At 41.2% G+C, this 17780-nt stretch overlaps 1 protein-coding gene across 1 annotated transcript in view; it reads right to left on the minus strand.

Annotated features, from left to right (window-relative positions):
* Positions 1 to 14295: 14295 nt before the first annotated feature.
* The window catches only part of LONRF2 (LON peptidase N-terminal domain and ring finger 2), a 34328-nt gene continuing 30843 nt past the window's right edge, over positions 14296 to 17780 (minus strand). The window contains exon 12 of the mRNA XM_061210702.1: positions 14296 to 15321. Coding sequence (XP_061066685.1) covers positions 15127 to 15321 — 195 coding nt within the window. The 3' untranslated portion in view covers positions 14296 to 15126. The remainder of the gene's footprint in view (positions 15322 to 17780) is intronic.

Genomic DNA, 17780 nt, shown 5'->3' on the forward strand with positions numbered 1-17780 from the left:
AAAAATAACCATGCTGGCAGAAATGCTGAAACTGGGCCATCCCTAAATGACTGGGGACAGGAGTTTGTGCTTTCCAAAATTTCTCAGTGCTTTAAACAGAGTAGGTGACATAAGGAACTTGGAAAATTATGAGAAGTTAACGTTCTATCCTGACCTAAGCCGTGTGGCTGACAGGGTCTTGGTGCTCCGGCCGGGTGTCAGGCCTGTGCCTCTGAGGTGGGAGAGCCGAGTTCAGGACATTGGTCCATCAGAGACCTCCTGGACCTCCTGGCTCCAAGTAATATCAAACGGCGAAAGCTCTCCCAGAGATCTCCATCTCAACGTTAAGACCCAGCTCCACTCAACGACTAGCAAGCTACAGTGCTGGACACCCTACGCCAAACTAGCAGGACGGGAACACAACCCCACCCATTAGCAGAGAGGCTGCCTAAAATCATACTAAGTTCACAGACACCCCAAAACACACCACCGGATGGGGTCCTGCCCACCAGAAAGACAAGATCCAACCTCACCCACCAGAACAAAGGCACCAGTTCCCTCCACCAGGAAGCCTACACAACCCACTGAACCAACCTTAGCCACTGGGGGCAGACACCAAAAACAACGGGAACTATGAACCTGCAGCCTGCGAAAAGGAGACCCCAAACACAGTAAGTTAAGCAAAATGAGAAGACAGAGAAACACACAGCAGATGAAGGAGCAAGGTAAAAACCCACCAGACCAAACAAATGAAGAGGAATTAGGAAGTGTACCTGAAAAAGAATTCAGAGTAATGACAGTAAAGATGATTCAAAATCTTGTAAATAGAATGGAGAAAATACAAGAAACGTTTAACAAGGACCTAGAAGAATTAAAGAGCAAACAAACAATGATGAATGACACAATAAATGAAATTAAAAATTCTCTAGAAGGAATCAGTAGCAGAATAACTGAGGCAGAAGAACGGATAAGTGACCTGGAAGCTAAAACAGTGGAAATAACTACCGCAGAGCAGAATAAAGAAAAAAGAATGAAAAGAATTGAGGACACTCTCAGAGACCTCTGGGACAACATGAAATACACCAACATTAGAATTATAGGGGTCCCAGAAGAAGAGAAAAAGAAAGGGACTGAGAAAATATTTGAAGAAATTATAGTTGAAAACTTCCCTAATATGGGAATGGAAATAGTCAATCAAGTCCAGGAAGCCCAGAGAGTCCCATACAGGATAAATCCAAGGAGAAACAAGACACATATTAATCAAACTATCAAAAACTAAATACAAAGAAACCATATTAAAAGTAGCAAGGGAAAAACAACAAATAACATACAAGGGAATCCCCATAAGGTTAACAGCTGATCTTTCAGCAGAAACTCTGCAAGCCAGAGGGGAGTGGCAGGACATATTTAAAGTGATGAAAGGGAAAAACCTACAACCAAGATTACTCTACACAGCAAGGATCTCATTCAGATTCGACAAAGAAATTAGAACCTTTACAGACAAGCAAAAGTTAAGAGAATTCAGCACCACCAAACCAACTTTACAACAAATGCTAAAGGAACTTCTCTAGGCAGGAAACATAAGGAAAGGAAATGACCTACAATAACAAACCCAAAACAATTAAGAAAATGGTAATAGGAACATACATATCAATAACAACCTTAAATGTAAATGGATTAAATGCTCCAACCAAAAGACATAAACTGGCTGAATGGATACAAAAACAAGACCCATATATCTGTCTACAAGAGACTCACTTCAGACCTAGGGGCACATACAGACTGAAAGTGAGGGGATGGAAAAAGATATTCCATGCAAATAGAAATCAAAAGAAACCTGGAGTAGCAATTCTCATATCAGACAAAATAGACTTTAAAATAAAGACGATTACAAGAGACAAAGAAGGACACTACATAATGATGAAGGGACCAATCCAAGAACAAGTTATAACAATTGTAAATATATATGCAACCAACATAGGAGCACCTCAATACATAATGCAAATGCTAACAGCCATAAAAGGGGAAATCGATAGTAACACAATAATAGTAGGAGACTTTAACACCCCACTTTCACCAATGGACAGATCATCTAAAATGAAAATAAATAAGGAAACACAAGCTTTAAATGACACATTAGACAAGATGGACTTAACTGATATTTATAGGACATTCCATCCAAAAACAACAGAATACACTTTCTTCTCAAGTGCTCATGGAACATTCTCCAGGATAGATCACATCTTGGGTCACAAATCAAGCCTTGGTAAATTTAAGAAAATTAAAATTATATCAAGTATCTTTTCCAACCACAAGGCTATGAGACTAGATATCAATTACAGGGAAAAAAACTGTAAAAAATACAAACACATGGAGGCTAAACAATACACTACTAAATAACCAAGAGACCACTGAAGAAATCAAAGAGGAAATTAAAAAATACCTAGAAACAAATGACAATGAAAACATGACAACCCAAAACCTATGGGATGCAGGAAAAGCAGTTCTACAAGGGAAGTTTATAGCAAAACAATCCTACCTCAAGAAACAAGAAACATCTCAAATAAACAACCTAACCTTACACCTAAAGCAATCAGAGAAAGAACAACACACCCCAAAGTTAGCAGAAGGAAAGAAATCATAAAGATCAGATCAGAAATAAATGAAAAAGAAATGAAGGAAACAATAGCAAAGATCAATAAAACTAAAAGCTGGTTCTTTGAGAAGATAAACAAAATTGATAAACCATTAGCCAGACTCATCAGGAAAAAAAGGGAGAAGACTCAAATCCACAGAATTAGAAATGAAAAAGAAGCAGTAACAACTGACACTGCAGATATACAAAGCATCATGAGAGATTACTAGAAGCAACTATATGCCAATAAAATGGACAACCTGGAAGAAATAGACAAATTCTTAGAAAAGCACAACCTTCTGAGACTGAACCAGGAAGAAACAGAAAATATAAACAGACCTATCACAAGCACTGAAATTGAGACTGTGATTAAAAATCTTCCAACAAACAAAAGCCCAGGACCAGATGGCTTCACAGGCGAATTCTGTCAGACATTTACAGAAGAGCTAACACCTATCCTTCTCAAACTATTCCAAAATATAGGAGAGGGAGGAACACTCCCAAACCCATTCTACGAGGCCACCATCACCCTGATACCAAAACCAGACAAAGATGTCACAAAGAAAGAAAACTATAGGCCAATATCACTGAGGAACATAGATGCAAAAATCCTCAACAAAATACGAGCAAACAGAATCCAATAGCACATTAAAAGGATCATATACCATGATCAAGTGGGGTTTGTCCCAGTAATACAAGGATTCTTCAATATACACAAATCAATCAATGTGATAAAGCATATTAACAAATTGAAGGAGAAAAACCATATGATCATCTCAATAGATGCAGAAAAAGCTTTCGACAAAATTCAACACCCATTTATGATAAAAACCCTCCAGAAAGTAGGCACAGAAGGAAATTACCTCAAGATAATAAAGGCCATATATGACAAACCCACAGCCAACATCGTTCTCAATTGTGAAAAACGGAAACCATTTCCTCTAAGATAAGGAACAAGACAAGACTGTCTACTCTCACCATTATTCAACATAGTTTTGGAAGTTTTAGCCACAGCAAGCAGAGAAGAAAAAGAAATAAAAGGAATCCAAATCAGAAAAGAGGAAGTAAAGCTGTCACTATGTGCAGATGACATGATACTATACATAGAGAATGCTAAAGATGCTACCAGAAAACTACTAGAGCTAGTCAGTGAATTTGGTAAAGTAGCAGGATACAAAATTAATGCACAGAAATCTCTTGCATTCCTATACACGAATGATGACAAATCTGAAAGAGAAATTAAGGAAACACTCCCATTTACCATTGCAACAAAAAGAATAAAACACCTAGGAATAAACCTACTTAAGGAGACAAAAGACCTGTATGCAGAAAACTATAAGACACTGATGAAAGAAATTAAAGATAATACAAACAGATGGAGAGATATACTACGTTCTTGGATTGGAAGAATCAACATTGTGAAAATGACTATACTACTGAAAGCAATCTACAGATTCATTGCAATCCCTATCAAACTACCAATGGCATTTTTCACAAAACTGGAACAAAAAATTTCACTATTTGTATGGAAAGACAAAAGACCCTGAATAGCCAAAGCAATCTTGAGAAAGAAAAATGGAGCTGGAGGAATCAGGCTCCCTGACTTCAGACTATACTAAAAAGCTACAGTAATCAAGACAGTATGGTAGTGGCACAAAAACAGAAATATAGATCAATGGAACAGGAGAGAAAGCCCAGAGATAAACCCACGCACATATGGTCACCTTATTTTTGATAAAGGAGGCAAGATTATACAATGGAGAAAAGACAGCCTCTTCAATAAGTGGTGCTGGGAAAACTGGACAGCTACATGTAAAAAAAGAAATTAGAACACTCCCTAACACCATACACAAAAATAAACTCAAAATGGATTAAAGACCAAAATGTAAGGCCAGACACTATCAAACTCTTAGAGAAAAACATAGGCAGAACATTCTATGACGTAAATCACAGCAAGATCTTTTTTGATCCACCTCCTAGAGAAATGGAAATAAAAACAAAAATAAACAAGTGGGACCGAATGAAAATTAAAAGCTTTTGCACAGCAAAGGAAACCATAAACAAGACCAAAAGACAACCCTCAGAATGGGAGAAAATATTTGCAAATGAAGTAACTGACAAAGGATTAATCTCCAAAATATACAAGCAGCTCATGCAGCTCAATATCAAAAAAACAAACAACCCAATCCAAAAATGGGCAGAACACCTAAATAGACATTTCTCCAAAGAAGATATACAGATTGCCAACAAACACATGAAAGGATGCTCAACATCACTAAGCACTAGAGAAATGCAAATCAAAACTACAATGAGGTATCACCTCACACCAGTCAGAATGGCCATCATCAAAAATCTACAAACAATAAATGCTGGAGAGGGTGTGGAGAAAAGGGAACCCTCTTGCACTGTTGGTGGGAATGTAAATTGATACAGCCACTATGGAGAACAGTATGGAGGGTCCTTAAAAAACCTAAAATAGAACTACCATACGACCCAGCAATCCCACTACTGGGCATATACCCTGAGAAAACCATAATTCAAAAAGAGACATGTACCACAATGTTCACTGCAGCTCTATTTACAATAGCCAGGTCATGGAACCAACCTAAATGTCCATCGACAGATGAATGGATAAAGAAGATGTGGCACATATATACAATGGAATATTACTCAGCCATAAAAAGAAACGAAATTGAGTTATTTGTAGTGAGGTGGATGGATCTACAGTCTGTCATACAGAGTGAAGTAAGTCAGAAAGAGAAAAACAAATACCGTATGCTAACGCATATATATGGAATCTAAAAAAAGAAAAAAAAACTGGTTCTGAAGAACCTAGGGGCAGAACAGGAATAAAGACACAGATGTAGAGAATGGACTTGAGGACATGGGGATGGGGAAGGGTAAGCTGGGACGAAGTGAGAGAGTGGCATGGACATATATACACTACCAAATGTAAAATAGATAGCTAGTGGGAAGCAGCCACAAAGCACAGGGAAATCAGCTTGGTGCTGTGTGACCACCTAGAGGGGTGGGATAGGGAGGGTGGGAGGGAAACGCAAGAGGGAGGAGATATGAGGATATATGTGTATGTATAGCTAATTCACTTTGTTATACAGCAGAAACTAACACACCATTGTAAAGCAATTATACTCCAATATCCAATAAAGATGTTAAAAAAAAAAAAAAACATGCTCTGATAGAGCACTCTTTTCATAGTGTGCTCCAGGGAGACAAGGACCTTTAGCGTAACACCTTGCAACCTGGAGATTTTGTCTACCGAAAAAGACACCTCTGAAAAAACTCTCTTCAACTTCGCTGGAAACGCCTGTATCAGGTACCACTAACCAACCCTGGTACTGCCAAAACTCCAGAAAACAGACTCTTGGAATCATGTGACACATCTAAAAAAAAGAACCAAACCCTGGCTGGACCTGCACACCACCTGGTGACTTGAAGGTAAAGATTCCCCAGAATTGAAACAGATGACGTATGATGAGACAGCTTTCCCAAGACGTCCAGACCAGCCCCATCAGAAAGTTCAGGATTCACAGTCTCTCTCTTTCATCTGGACTATTAACTGAGCCTAGTTTCTTATTCAAATTCATGGTCTCTGAATTTGCAAGCTACAGGCTGTATTACTGATAAAACACTTGGTTCCAAACAGTTCTTCTGAGATAACAACAACAAAAAAAGTCTTTGAAGTTTTGCTATTTTTGCAAAAAGTTAATTAGCTGTTGATTCATGTTTATTCCTGCACTGTGTCTTTCCAAAGAGCTTGCTTAATTCTTTCAGTTTTGAGGGTGCACTTGTATCACTATTCTAAGATATAAATTTTAGATGGGAAATGCCCAAAAGATCTCCCTCCTACCCCTCCTTGTTACTTGAATATGACCTTGATAGGTTTCTAATCTGTGCACTTTTCCTCTGACATGGGTCACAACACCCAGGAAAGGTCCTTCCTGACATCGAGGGACAAAAGGCCACTAAATCTGAAAAAAACCTGACTCTTGATCAGTGATGCTTTCAGAGAAAGATCTTGATCAAAAGGGGGAAATGTGAAAATTAATAAACAGAAACCTCATTTAAAATGGAGTAGTGACGCCAGAAGGGGGCGCTCTCATGTCCTACCACTTGACATCAATTGCACACCCAACAGAAAGAGACATGCCTTGCATCTCCAACAGGAAGAAGGTGACTACTTTACTACCCAACAGGAGGAAGGAAGACTTTCTCCTTGCTTGGCAATAACCCAGCTAATGAGACACTGTCATGACTGAGCCAATGAAAAGCCATTACACTTTGAACTCCAGGTTCCTCCAGTGGACTCTTTGTTTATAACAGCCCCTCCCAACTCCCCCTTCTCCTCTATAAAAGAATGTTCCGCCCCTTTGTTCACCAGACTTGCCTGTGGTTCACCACAGACTGCATGTCCCAAATTGCAATTCTTTGTTGATCCCCGATAAACCCATTTTGCTGGTAAAATAACTGGCTGTTTTATTGTTTTAGGTCAACAAGGTAGACTGCTTCTGCCCAAAAAATATGGATCAATATTTCACACTTTAACTGAACATGAGACCCTCTTTCTCTTCTTACTCTGACAATGGCCTGGAAAGATAAAGCCCTTTCTTCACCTCCATGGTCATATGGTTATCTACATCAGATTTGTCCCCACTCACTAAGAAATCTCACCAGCAGCATCCATCTTTGCAAGGCATTTAGAATAACTCTTTAAACTAGGAGATTCTCTCCCCACAGGCACTAAAAAACTGACTCACCCCTGGCTTAACAAGGCACCAGTCCCTAAAAATGACATATCTAATAAGGTGTTGCTAGCTCAGCACTTCAAGATGATCTCCAATGCTTATGACCTTGACAAAATATAGCCTTTGGAAAAGAAACACCCGAGAGTTCTCCCTACTACCTTTCCTTGTTACTCAAATGGGCCTGAAGTGGTTTCCAGTCCACACACTGTCCATCTAACATGGGACATGACACTCAGGAAAGGTCCTTCCTGGCATCAAGGGATGAAGGCTACTGAACTCAGAAAACCTGACTTTTGATTAGCAATGCTTCTGGACAAAGATCTTGTTAAAAAGGGGAAAATGTGAAAATCAATAAAGAAAATGTCAACCAACATCGGAAGCTGGGGAGGCCTGCAGAGGAAGCTCTCACACCCTACCACTCATTGTCAATTACCTCAAGCAGGAAGAGACATACCTTGCATCTCCACTACCCCAGCAGGAAGAGATCTTCTCCTTGCCTAGCAACAAGCCCGGCCAATGGAAAATGCTGCAAGTTAGCCAATGAGAAGCCGTCATCACTCTGAACCCTTACTTTTCTCCAATGAACTTTCATTTTTCTTTTGCTAATGTACTCCTCATCCCACCCTCTTTTTTTATAAAAGCCTTCCATTTTGTATAACTCCCCAGGGTGTCACTCTGCTTGCTAGAGGAGATGCTGTCTGATCCATGAATCATTTAATAAAGCCAATTAGGTCTTCAAATTTACTCAGTTGAATTTTATTTTTTAATAGGACCTATTAATCACAGACATTCCCACATGCTAGGCAGCCACTCATATGATATGGGACCCAACCAAACATAAACTTCCACCAAAAAACAAAAACAAAAACAAAAACAAAAACTCTGTCAGGTACAGCTGCACACCATTCTGCCCACTGTCAATCATTACTACTGAATTGGGAGCTTTCAATGGTTTGCAAACTCTTTAAGTAAGCCATTGTTTCAACCAAACATATCAAGTGCTGAAACCCACATCAACCCAACTGGGTATCCATTTAAAACTGATACCAAATCCCACATCCTAGACATCACCCTGGCCCAGAATCTCACTGCTCAGATGACATCTCAGACCACAAGTCTGCCACTGGAGACTTCATACCCTGGACGCTAAGACCTCTGCCCACGGACTGCCTTTCCTAAGGTACAAATTGGACACAAGACATTTTTGCTATTCTTCCTTCAAAATTATGCACTCTATTATGTTTCTCAGCTTGCTGTCTGCTTAGCCCATAATCCTGGTATATTCCTCACTCTCTGCCAACACATATAGCCCCCTACACTCCCATGCCTAAAGGGAAATCTGGCAGATGTTACGATCAATACCATTTGTACACCATTCCAAAAATTAATGGCGATTATTACTTTCCCCAGGAAGCATCTGCCGTCTTACCAAAGTCAACCCTTCAAGCCCCTAGGCGAGGACCGCTCACTCCCCACTGCCTTCTCCTACTACTACTGTCCTCCAGCTTTCCACCAGAACCTCCTGCCCTGTGTCTCTCCCCATAACTACTCCTTTCCCTCAGTTACACACACATACCACTGTGAAAATGCTTTAAAGAACCCTAACTCAGAATTGGAATTAGGAATCCACAAGATCACATCTTGAACAGCAGTGCAGGAAGAAGGAAGACTGCCCCTTGGCCTGGCAACAGCAAGCCGCCCTCGCTTGCAGTCAATGAAAAGGCGCCACCACAGCAAACTCTCATTTTCCACTGATGAACTTTCGCTCAAAGCAACCTCTCCGGGGACTCCCCTCGTGGTCCAGTGGGTAAGACTCCACACTCCCAATGCAGGGGGCCCGGGTTCGATCCCTGGTCGGGGAACTAGATCCCGCATGCATGCCGCAACTAAGAGTTCCCATGCCGCAACTAAGAGCTTGCATGCCACAATTAAGAAGTCCGCATGCCTCAACTAAGAAGTCTGCATGCCGCAGTTAAAGATCCCGCATGCCTCTACTAAGACCTAGCACAGCCATAAATAAATAAATAGAACAGAATAGAATAGAATACTTCAAAAAAAAAAAAAATCCCTCCCAACTTCCTCCTTTCCTCTATGAAGGAACATTCTCCGCCTTTGCTCTCCAAAATTGCCTGTGGTTCACCATAGTTTGCTTGTCCCAAATTGCAATCTGCTATTTATGAATAAGCTCAATTTTGCTGGCTGAACTTATTATCTTTTTTTTTCCAAAAATGTTGACACCACTAATCGCTAATATACTTTACTAAATTACCAGATCATACCCTCTAATAGCACAACTGCTTGGCCTGCCATCTTAACCCAAGAAATACACCAAGATATTATTATCAGACTAATACTTTTTTTAAAAAATTATTATTTATTTATTTATTTATTTTTGGCTGTGTTGGGTCTTCGTTTCTGTGCGAGGGCTTTCTCCAGTTGCGGCAAGCGGGGGCCACTCTTCCTCGCGGTGTGTGGGCCTCTCACTATGGTGGCCTCTCTTGTTGCGGAGCACAGGTTCCAGACGCACAGGCTCAGTAGTTGTGGCTCACAGGCCTAGCTGCTCCGCGGCATGTGGGATCTTCCCAGACCAGGGCTCGGACCCGTGTCCCCTGCATTGGCAGGCAGATTCTCAACCACTGCGCCACCAGGGAAGCCCCAGACTAATACTTTCAACACACTTTACAACTCTCCCAAAATATTATTAAAGAACACCCCCCCCCCAAAAATTCCAGATCTGTGATCTTGGCTAATGCCGTATAAATGGGAAACTTAATTATGAGCCAGCCTCAAGGACTCCTTATACCTTCACCAGTGTTCCTCTGTGTTTTATTTTACTCTCATAAAAAATGCTTTCTATGCTGTTTAAGGTAACTTATGCCCTATTCTCTAAATGTGTCCATTGTCTCTGTTATCACCCCAAGTTTCCTTAATGTGATGTCAAAACATGAGGACTAATTGTATTAATCATGTTTTAAAAAAATATTTTTATGATATTTTGACTTCTTGGGGGCCCCCCTGACAGGGGAGAGATGGCCCCTCCTGGGGTAGCCAATACTTAAGAGACAGCAAAGGGCTCACCAGGGAGCACGACTTTCATACAAAAACCAACAATCCAGCGCTCACACTCTGAGCCACCTCCTCTGATGGCTCTTACCCTCCAAGAGGCAATATTCCTCTGCCCGAATCACCCAGGGCCGGTACCAGACAACTAGAGACCACCCTGCAGCCCACAGCCCACCGACGTTATACAATCTAGCCATGTTGTTTCCCCTTTCCTGCCAAAATACAATGCCCCATGCCTTCCGTTCACTCCTGTCTCTGCCTCCGGACGCTGGGTGCTTCCCCAAGTGGCCCCAAGTGCCATGCCTCTCATTTCTAACAGAACTGTGAATAACAGTAAACTCTTCTTTCAATGGCATGGACCTCTCTGCATTGTTGCTCAGTCACGGTTACAAATTAAGACCCAGGCACAAATCAGAGATACGGTTCCCAACGTGGCCAAGTACAATGGTGGCACTTTAATTTCTTCTTTATTTTATGCTGCTGAAATATCCTAATATTCCAATATGCACTACTAGAATATACACCTAAGATCCACTACTAAAAGCTACTTTATAGGATCCAGCAGATGTTGGTAATTTTTTTTAGCAGTGGGTAAGTGATAGATGAAGTTAACGTGAGCAATTGTAAGGGTGAAAAGACCTTCTTCCAGGAGACTGAAGTCAATGGCTTAGACTTAAGCATCTAGGCCTAGTAGAGAGGAGGTGATACTTGGCAACATTCAGGGTTCAATTCTTCCCCTGTGTGGCTGGCACAGACACCCCCCTACCCATTCAAATCTAGTTTCCTTGGGAATTAGATTTTGGTGAACCACAGAATCAGAACAGGGCCTTTTAGTAGGGATGGTGCTAAAGACAAAGAGCTTCTTTCTGCAAGTTGCCACTGCTACCCACGTTAAAATGGGAGATAGGGACCTCCCTACTTGACTCCACAGGCATATCTGGGAAAAATAAAACCTCGTGCTTTACACAGAAAGAAACCACCCACATTTATTTTCCTCCTAATCAGCTACTATCTTTCTTCCTCATATCTTTGATATTTCTTTTTTTTTTATTATTTGAAAGACAGCATCGAAATTTTAAACAGTAATTTAAGTGGTGGGGGAAAACATAAAAAAAGAAAGGAAGGAGAAGAAACAGATGAATACTTTTTAAAAGCAGCTTACAGATCCTAATGACTAAACGGCTAGGTCAGGCAATGGAGTATTCTGATTGTATCAACTGCCAATTTTCAAATAATTTTATGACAAAATGATAATATGGGTCACAGAAATTTTACCATCTATAAATTTGTTCCTTGATGATTCGAAAGTCCCGTGGTAAGACCTGACGTATGTTAAGAGTTGAGATATAACTTATTAAACATTCGGGGTTTCTTGGTTTGGATGGGAGGAGCAGTTTAAGAAAAGACATTTTTTTGGTTATAAAAATGAGATCACACTCCAAAATTTGGCAGGTGAATTGGTTAGAACTTATGATGGTTGCATGGATAAACCTGAAAAATTTTAACTGTTTTAATTTGGAACTTTCAAAAATATCCTTTCAATTCAGAAGACAGGGACACACAGGGAACAAGATACCCCCCAAATCTCCTGGGCTTTCAGAATACTGCCTGTCAGGATGTCAGCTGCGTTTCAAACACACAGGCAGGGATGGAATTAGGAGTCAAGCCACTTAGGAGAGTGAACGGAAAAATACCTAACAGAGTGTACTGTACTTCCAGTGCTAAATTTAAAGAAGAAAAATGACTCCCCTACACTGTTACTACTCTAAATAGATTCTGTTTTTATTCTGATGTAACTAGAGCATTAGGGTCAGAACACTTTCAGTAAAATTAAACTGGAATGCTCTGACTTTGCACGAGAGTTTACATTATTTCCTGAGAAATCCTTAGAAATGACATCTCTATCACAGAAAAAAGGTAGGAAGGGGGAGGGGAAAGGGGACTGTTCTGCTTTAGCTAGATTTACAGCAAACCGGAGTTGGGATTTCTTTCTTTTTTTAACTTTCTAAAAGGAAGCTTCCTTCCTAATATGACTTGGGATATTGTTTCCTTCGTTTGACTTCATGAAAAATAATGTAATCTAAATGCTCAGGAAGTACCAACCTCTCCTGTTTTGCAGGATGCGGACGTGTGATGCCGGGCAGAGCATGGCGTGAGCACGGTCCATTCCCTCTGGTGTCAGAAAACAGAAACAATAAAAACTTTTTTTGCTCTAGTCTGCATCATCACTGTTGAACAGGCTTTTACGCGAGAACACTCAGGATGAGGAGATGACTCAGAAAGGGGCAGAAAGCATCAGGAAGAGATAACTTAATGATTCAAGAACTATGCAAGTTATGATATTTAAAGAGTGAGGTTTAGAAAGCAATAGCATCCAATTGTTATGGGGAAGCCCTAACACTCTGAGCACAGAAACTTAATTTCAGGAAGGCTCCTGGAGAAATTATGATCACACTGTGGTGATTTGGACACCCTCACATGGAAACAGCAATTATACGGTTTTAAGGTAGAAAAAGATTTTTCCAAAAGAGAAAGACCGAGCATGGTCAACGCATACCCACTGTCACTGACCATTTCTAACAAAGGTCTCTGGCACACTAGATGCAGTTTTGCTTCCTTTCAGATGATCAGGTTAGGATGTAATGAATACTATTGTCAATGCATGAATTAATAAAATATTTTAGAAGTCACCTGGCCAAACTGCCTTTATACCATAATGAGATTTGAGATTCACAATATGAGAGGCACTGGAAAATACATTCAAATCTTCTGACTAGAAAATACATTCAAATTTTCTCTTTATGACTCTAAGTTACACAAGAATAGTGTTTGCTCATTCCCATGATGAAACTGAGTTTTAGCTACTGAAAACTCCTACAATGTAAAAACAAATACAATTATAAAGTCTTTCTATTAAAATGCTTGATGGATTGATAAACCAACATTCAGTATCATTAAATATATTAAAAAAAACTAAAACATCACATACCTTGAATAAGTAAAGCAAAACTTAAAGTTGCAATTTATTCTCTAGTCTGGTTCTCATCATCTCTTTGTTAAGAACATCCACCTTGGGCTTCCCTGCTGGCGCAGTGGTTGAGAGTCTGCCTGCCAATGCAGGGGACACGGGTTCAAGCCCTGGTCTGGGAGGATCCCACATGCCGCGGAGCGACTAGGCCCGTGAGCCACAACTACTGAGCCTGCGCGTCTGGAGCCTGTGCTCCGCAACAGGAGAGGCCGCGATAGTGAGAGGCCCGCGCACCGCGATGAAGAGTGGCCCCCGCTCGCCGCAGCTAGAGAGAGCCCTCGCAAAGAAACGAAGACCCAACACACCCAAAAATATATAAATAATTAATTTTAAAAAACAACAAAACACAAGATGTGGGGGAGGGGAGGAAAAATGGAGATCTTTAAAAAAAAAAAAGAAAAGAACATCCACCTCACAGACCAAGAAGCCAACTAAATGCACCAGCTGTTAGGCCAGCGAGAATGATTCGGTATCTCAGGTTCAAATGGTTATTCCAATTAACATCACCAATATGCACTAGAGGTTGGGATTTATACCACTGCTTTTTAATAGATAACATCTGGTCTGATCACTGTAAAACTTATTAAAAAAAAAAAACAAAGATAATTTTCAGGTTGGGGTTGGAGAAAAACTTGCTAAATGTTTACATCCCATACCTGCCTCCCTCTCCTTGTATACTGTCCCCGATGTGTTTTCCTGGAATAGACAGATACCCATTTCATAGCAGCTTTTTAATGTCCTCACATATTAGTGGATGGATGGTGAACTCAAATTTACTGATGGGCCTAGTTTCTAATGCCAATCTGAGTAGAAAGATGGTATTTCCTAAGTGCTTCACATCCACTGAATTAATGAGACAGGGTTATGTTTTCAAGGGGTTCTTTGCACCACTTTGGTTGTATTCTCAACATCCCAATGCATGTAGTTTTAGCTCCCTTTATTCATTCTTTGTTTTGTGTAAGTACATATCCTGAAATCAACTATACTGTTTTCAGATTTTTCTACATCCAAGGTACCCTTCTTGTATTTTGATATTCATTTAATTAAAACATGCAACTTACAACATCTGAACTACTGCAGGACACAAAACACAGTTCTAACCGGTTCTATACTACTCCTTGGGTAAGGACTCACTTCAGCCCTGCCACTAGACAACTGTTTGATTCCTCCACCTCACAGACAACTTCACAGTGACACACAAAGCCTAAGCACGTTTTTGGTTAGCCTGTACTCTGAGAAATATGCTTCCAGATAAAAATGTGATTTCCCTCCAAAGCTTGCTTTGCCCATCTGGACGAGCAAGACACTTTACTGGGAAGGGAGTCTTCTTTCTTGCAAAACCTAAACCACTTGTCAATCATCTGGGCTGTCCCCTGTTGTCAGTGAACTACACACCAAAAGCATCTGGTTCAGAGAGATTTTCTTAGGTTGTTTTCCAACCGTGGGATCCATTCAAATTTCAGGCTAACCTCGTACAGAGTCAGATTCCACCAGGTACAGACTTCCAACTTTTGAGTAGGGGTCAACGTTTGCTAAGTGTTCCATTCTGTAACCCTATCAACAAGCATTTTACAAAGCACGATGGATGGATGTTACTCGTCCGTGCCTGGAACTCCTCATAAAAATACAAGGGCTTGCAGAAACCCTGAGAGAGAAAATCAATTATTTCTCTCCCGGCTATTAGCCAGCTCTTGCCGACTGTTCATCTTACGCGTGATGATGGCTAATATTCGCCGAATGGCGAGCAGACGCTCCTTCAGCGAGATCATGCTAAGCATGGCCAGCTGAGCCTTCCGCTCCAACGGCAGCACTGCCAGGGTCCACCAGGACCAGGCAGGACCACGAAGGTTACTCTGCAAAACAAAGGGCAACACAAAATTAGCGCCTACAGTACAAGCCTGTTCCCCCCCAATTGTCTTTTGTCTACCCACAGACACGTGGGCAAGAATTAAATGCCGTCTTCTCTTTGAGGTCTACTGCACAATTCATTCAGCCCTCAAAACACAAAGCTTCCTTTCATGTTACACACTTAAATGTGAGGAAACTCACAAAAGGAAGAATGTGTCAAGAGAAGCATCCTCCACAGGGAAACGCTATGGATTAGTCACCCTTGTTCTCTCAAAGCTCTAGTTCAGAACATATGACCAGCCAGAAAAGGAGACTATCATTTTTACCTCTACTTTCCAATGTTCTGTTACTGTTCTTTAAGTTTTAAATGTGTTATATACAGCACAATGTTTATAAAGCAAACAGTATGTGTACAAGTTTGAGTGTTATAGTAAGATAAACCTTATAATACAGTCAGTGACAAATGTACCTCTGTATGGAACATCTTTATATATGAGTTATTGTTAAATATATATATAAGGAATTACTATCAATTATATATTATTAATAGTTACTATTAATTATACATATACATATATATGAACTAGTAAGCTATCTGATAGCCTTTATTTCACATAACCAAACGGGCACTTCTGGAATGAGCTCTAAGCAAAAGTTGATCACAAAGTTGTTCTCAATAGTCCTGGTACTGGAACCAAGACATCCAAGGCGCCCTGCTTCTAACGTCTTGACTTCAGAATCCAAACTGGGAACCAGGGAGGGCGGCTCTAGACTCACCATAGCTCAGGGTGAGAGATTAGGAGTAACACGGAGGCCAAAGTACACGGGGCAGCCCATGTCACTGTGCGGAAGGCACTCGTCTCCTCTCCAAGGGAAGAAGGCACAAGTGTTGGACAAAACAACCTTCTGTATGATTCACACCCTCCCTTTCCCTCCTCATCTTACAGAGTGGGGAGAAACTGAGTAGCATGATTAATGGGAAGGGCCCTGACATAAAAATATCTCCCACAAAGGACCTAAAATCCTCTGTGGTAGGAAGACTAATGGTCTCCCGAAGGTGTTCACCCCCCAGTTCCTGAAGCCCGTGGCTATGGCAGCTTACACGGCAGAAGGGACACTGCAGATGTGAGTGAGTCAGGGACCTGGAGATGGAGAGCTTAGGCTGGATCTCCCCAACCTCGGTGGGCTCAGCCTCATCGCAAGGGTCCTTCCAGCAGGGAACTGTTCTGGGCTGTGGTCAGGGGCGTATGAGACTATGGAAGAGGGGTCAGAGGTGCAAGTTGCCGGCCTGAAAGACGGACAAACGGGTGAGAGGCAAGGAACGCTGCAGCCTTTCGAGGCCAGAAAAGGCCAGGAAATGGATTCTCCTTTAGAGCCTCCAGGAAGGAATAAAGTCTTGCCATCACCTTGGTCATAGCCTGGTGAGACCTGTGTCGGATTTCTGACCTCCAGAACTGTACAATAATAAATTTCTGTTGTTTTTAAGCCACTCCCATCATGCAATGTGTTACAATTAGAGATTAATTTGGGTTAATAAGCAAAAACTCCTAGAAAAAAGAATGATTCATACCTAAATCAAGTTAGTCTAATCCCCTTGCTTTCTGAATCCAGGCTACAGGACAGAGGAGGAGGATGGGTTATAACAGAGTGGAGGGTGAGGAAGGACTCAGAGGTGAGTTGAGGCTGAAAGCACTGTCTTGGGTTTGGAAAAGACAGAACTCAAGTGGGGGTAAAAGACAGAAGCCCCCAAGAGACAGAAAAAGAACATAAAAATGGATGGAAAAGATACAAAAGACATTTCATCTGACCCTAAACCTGCTGAGACCTGGCCCTGCCCCCCTTTCTCCAGGACAGGTTGAGCGGGCACAGCAGGACGCGCTATACACTCTCAGTCACAAGCCCACACCATCCCCACCTGGCTGTGCCACCCAAATGTGGAGGAGTGGAGTCATCTGCACTTAGAAGTGCTTCACAGACCTGAAGCCCGTTCATCACTTAAAGAACCAGGGTCACTGAGAGCACTCCTGGAAGCAGGGAGAAAGCCCACGATAATGGGATCAAGGGCTAGGAAAGCTTCCGATTTAACCAGAGTTAGGGGATTTTCTCTTCATTTATCCAACGCCTGTTCATTGGGTGCAGGGCAATCTTACACGTAAAACATAAAGTGTTCCTGCCAATATACTAAAATTACTACTAAATCTTCCCATGTTGGCGGGAGAAGTACAAAAGCTGACAGCCGATCAGAATAAACTGATTTCTGAGAGAAAAGAGATTACCTTCATGTAGTATTAATCAGAAAGCATTTATCACTTTGCTCCAAAAGGCACATGCTACTATACCAGGTGCTTCTCTGGGCTGCTGATAAATGAACTGGTTCATAAGTGACCACAATGGAGTAAATAGCATAGCGGGTACTGCCAAGTTTCCCCTCAGCATAATGTGTCTTAGCACATTACGGCAGGAA

This window comes from Eubalaena glacialis, chromosome 14 (assembly GCF_028564815.1).
Source record: "Eubalaena glacialis isolate mEubGla1 chromosome 14, mEubGla1.1.hap2.+ XY, whole genome shotgun sequence".
Classification (NCBI taxonomy): Eukaryota; Metazoa; Chordata; class Mammalia; order Artiodactyla; family Balaenidae; genus Eubalaena; species Eubalaena glacialis.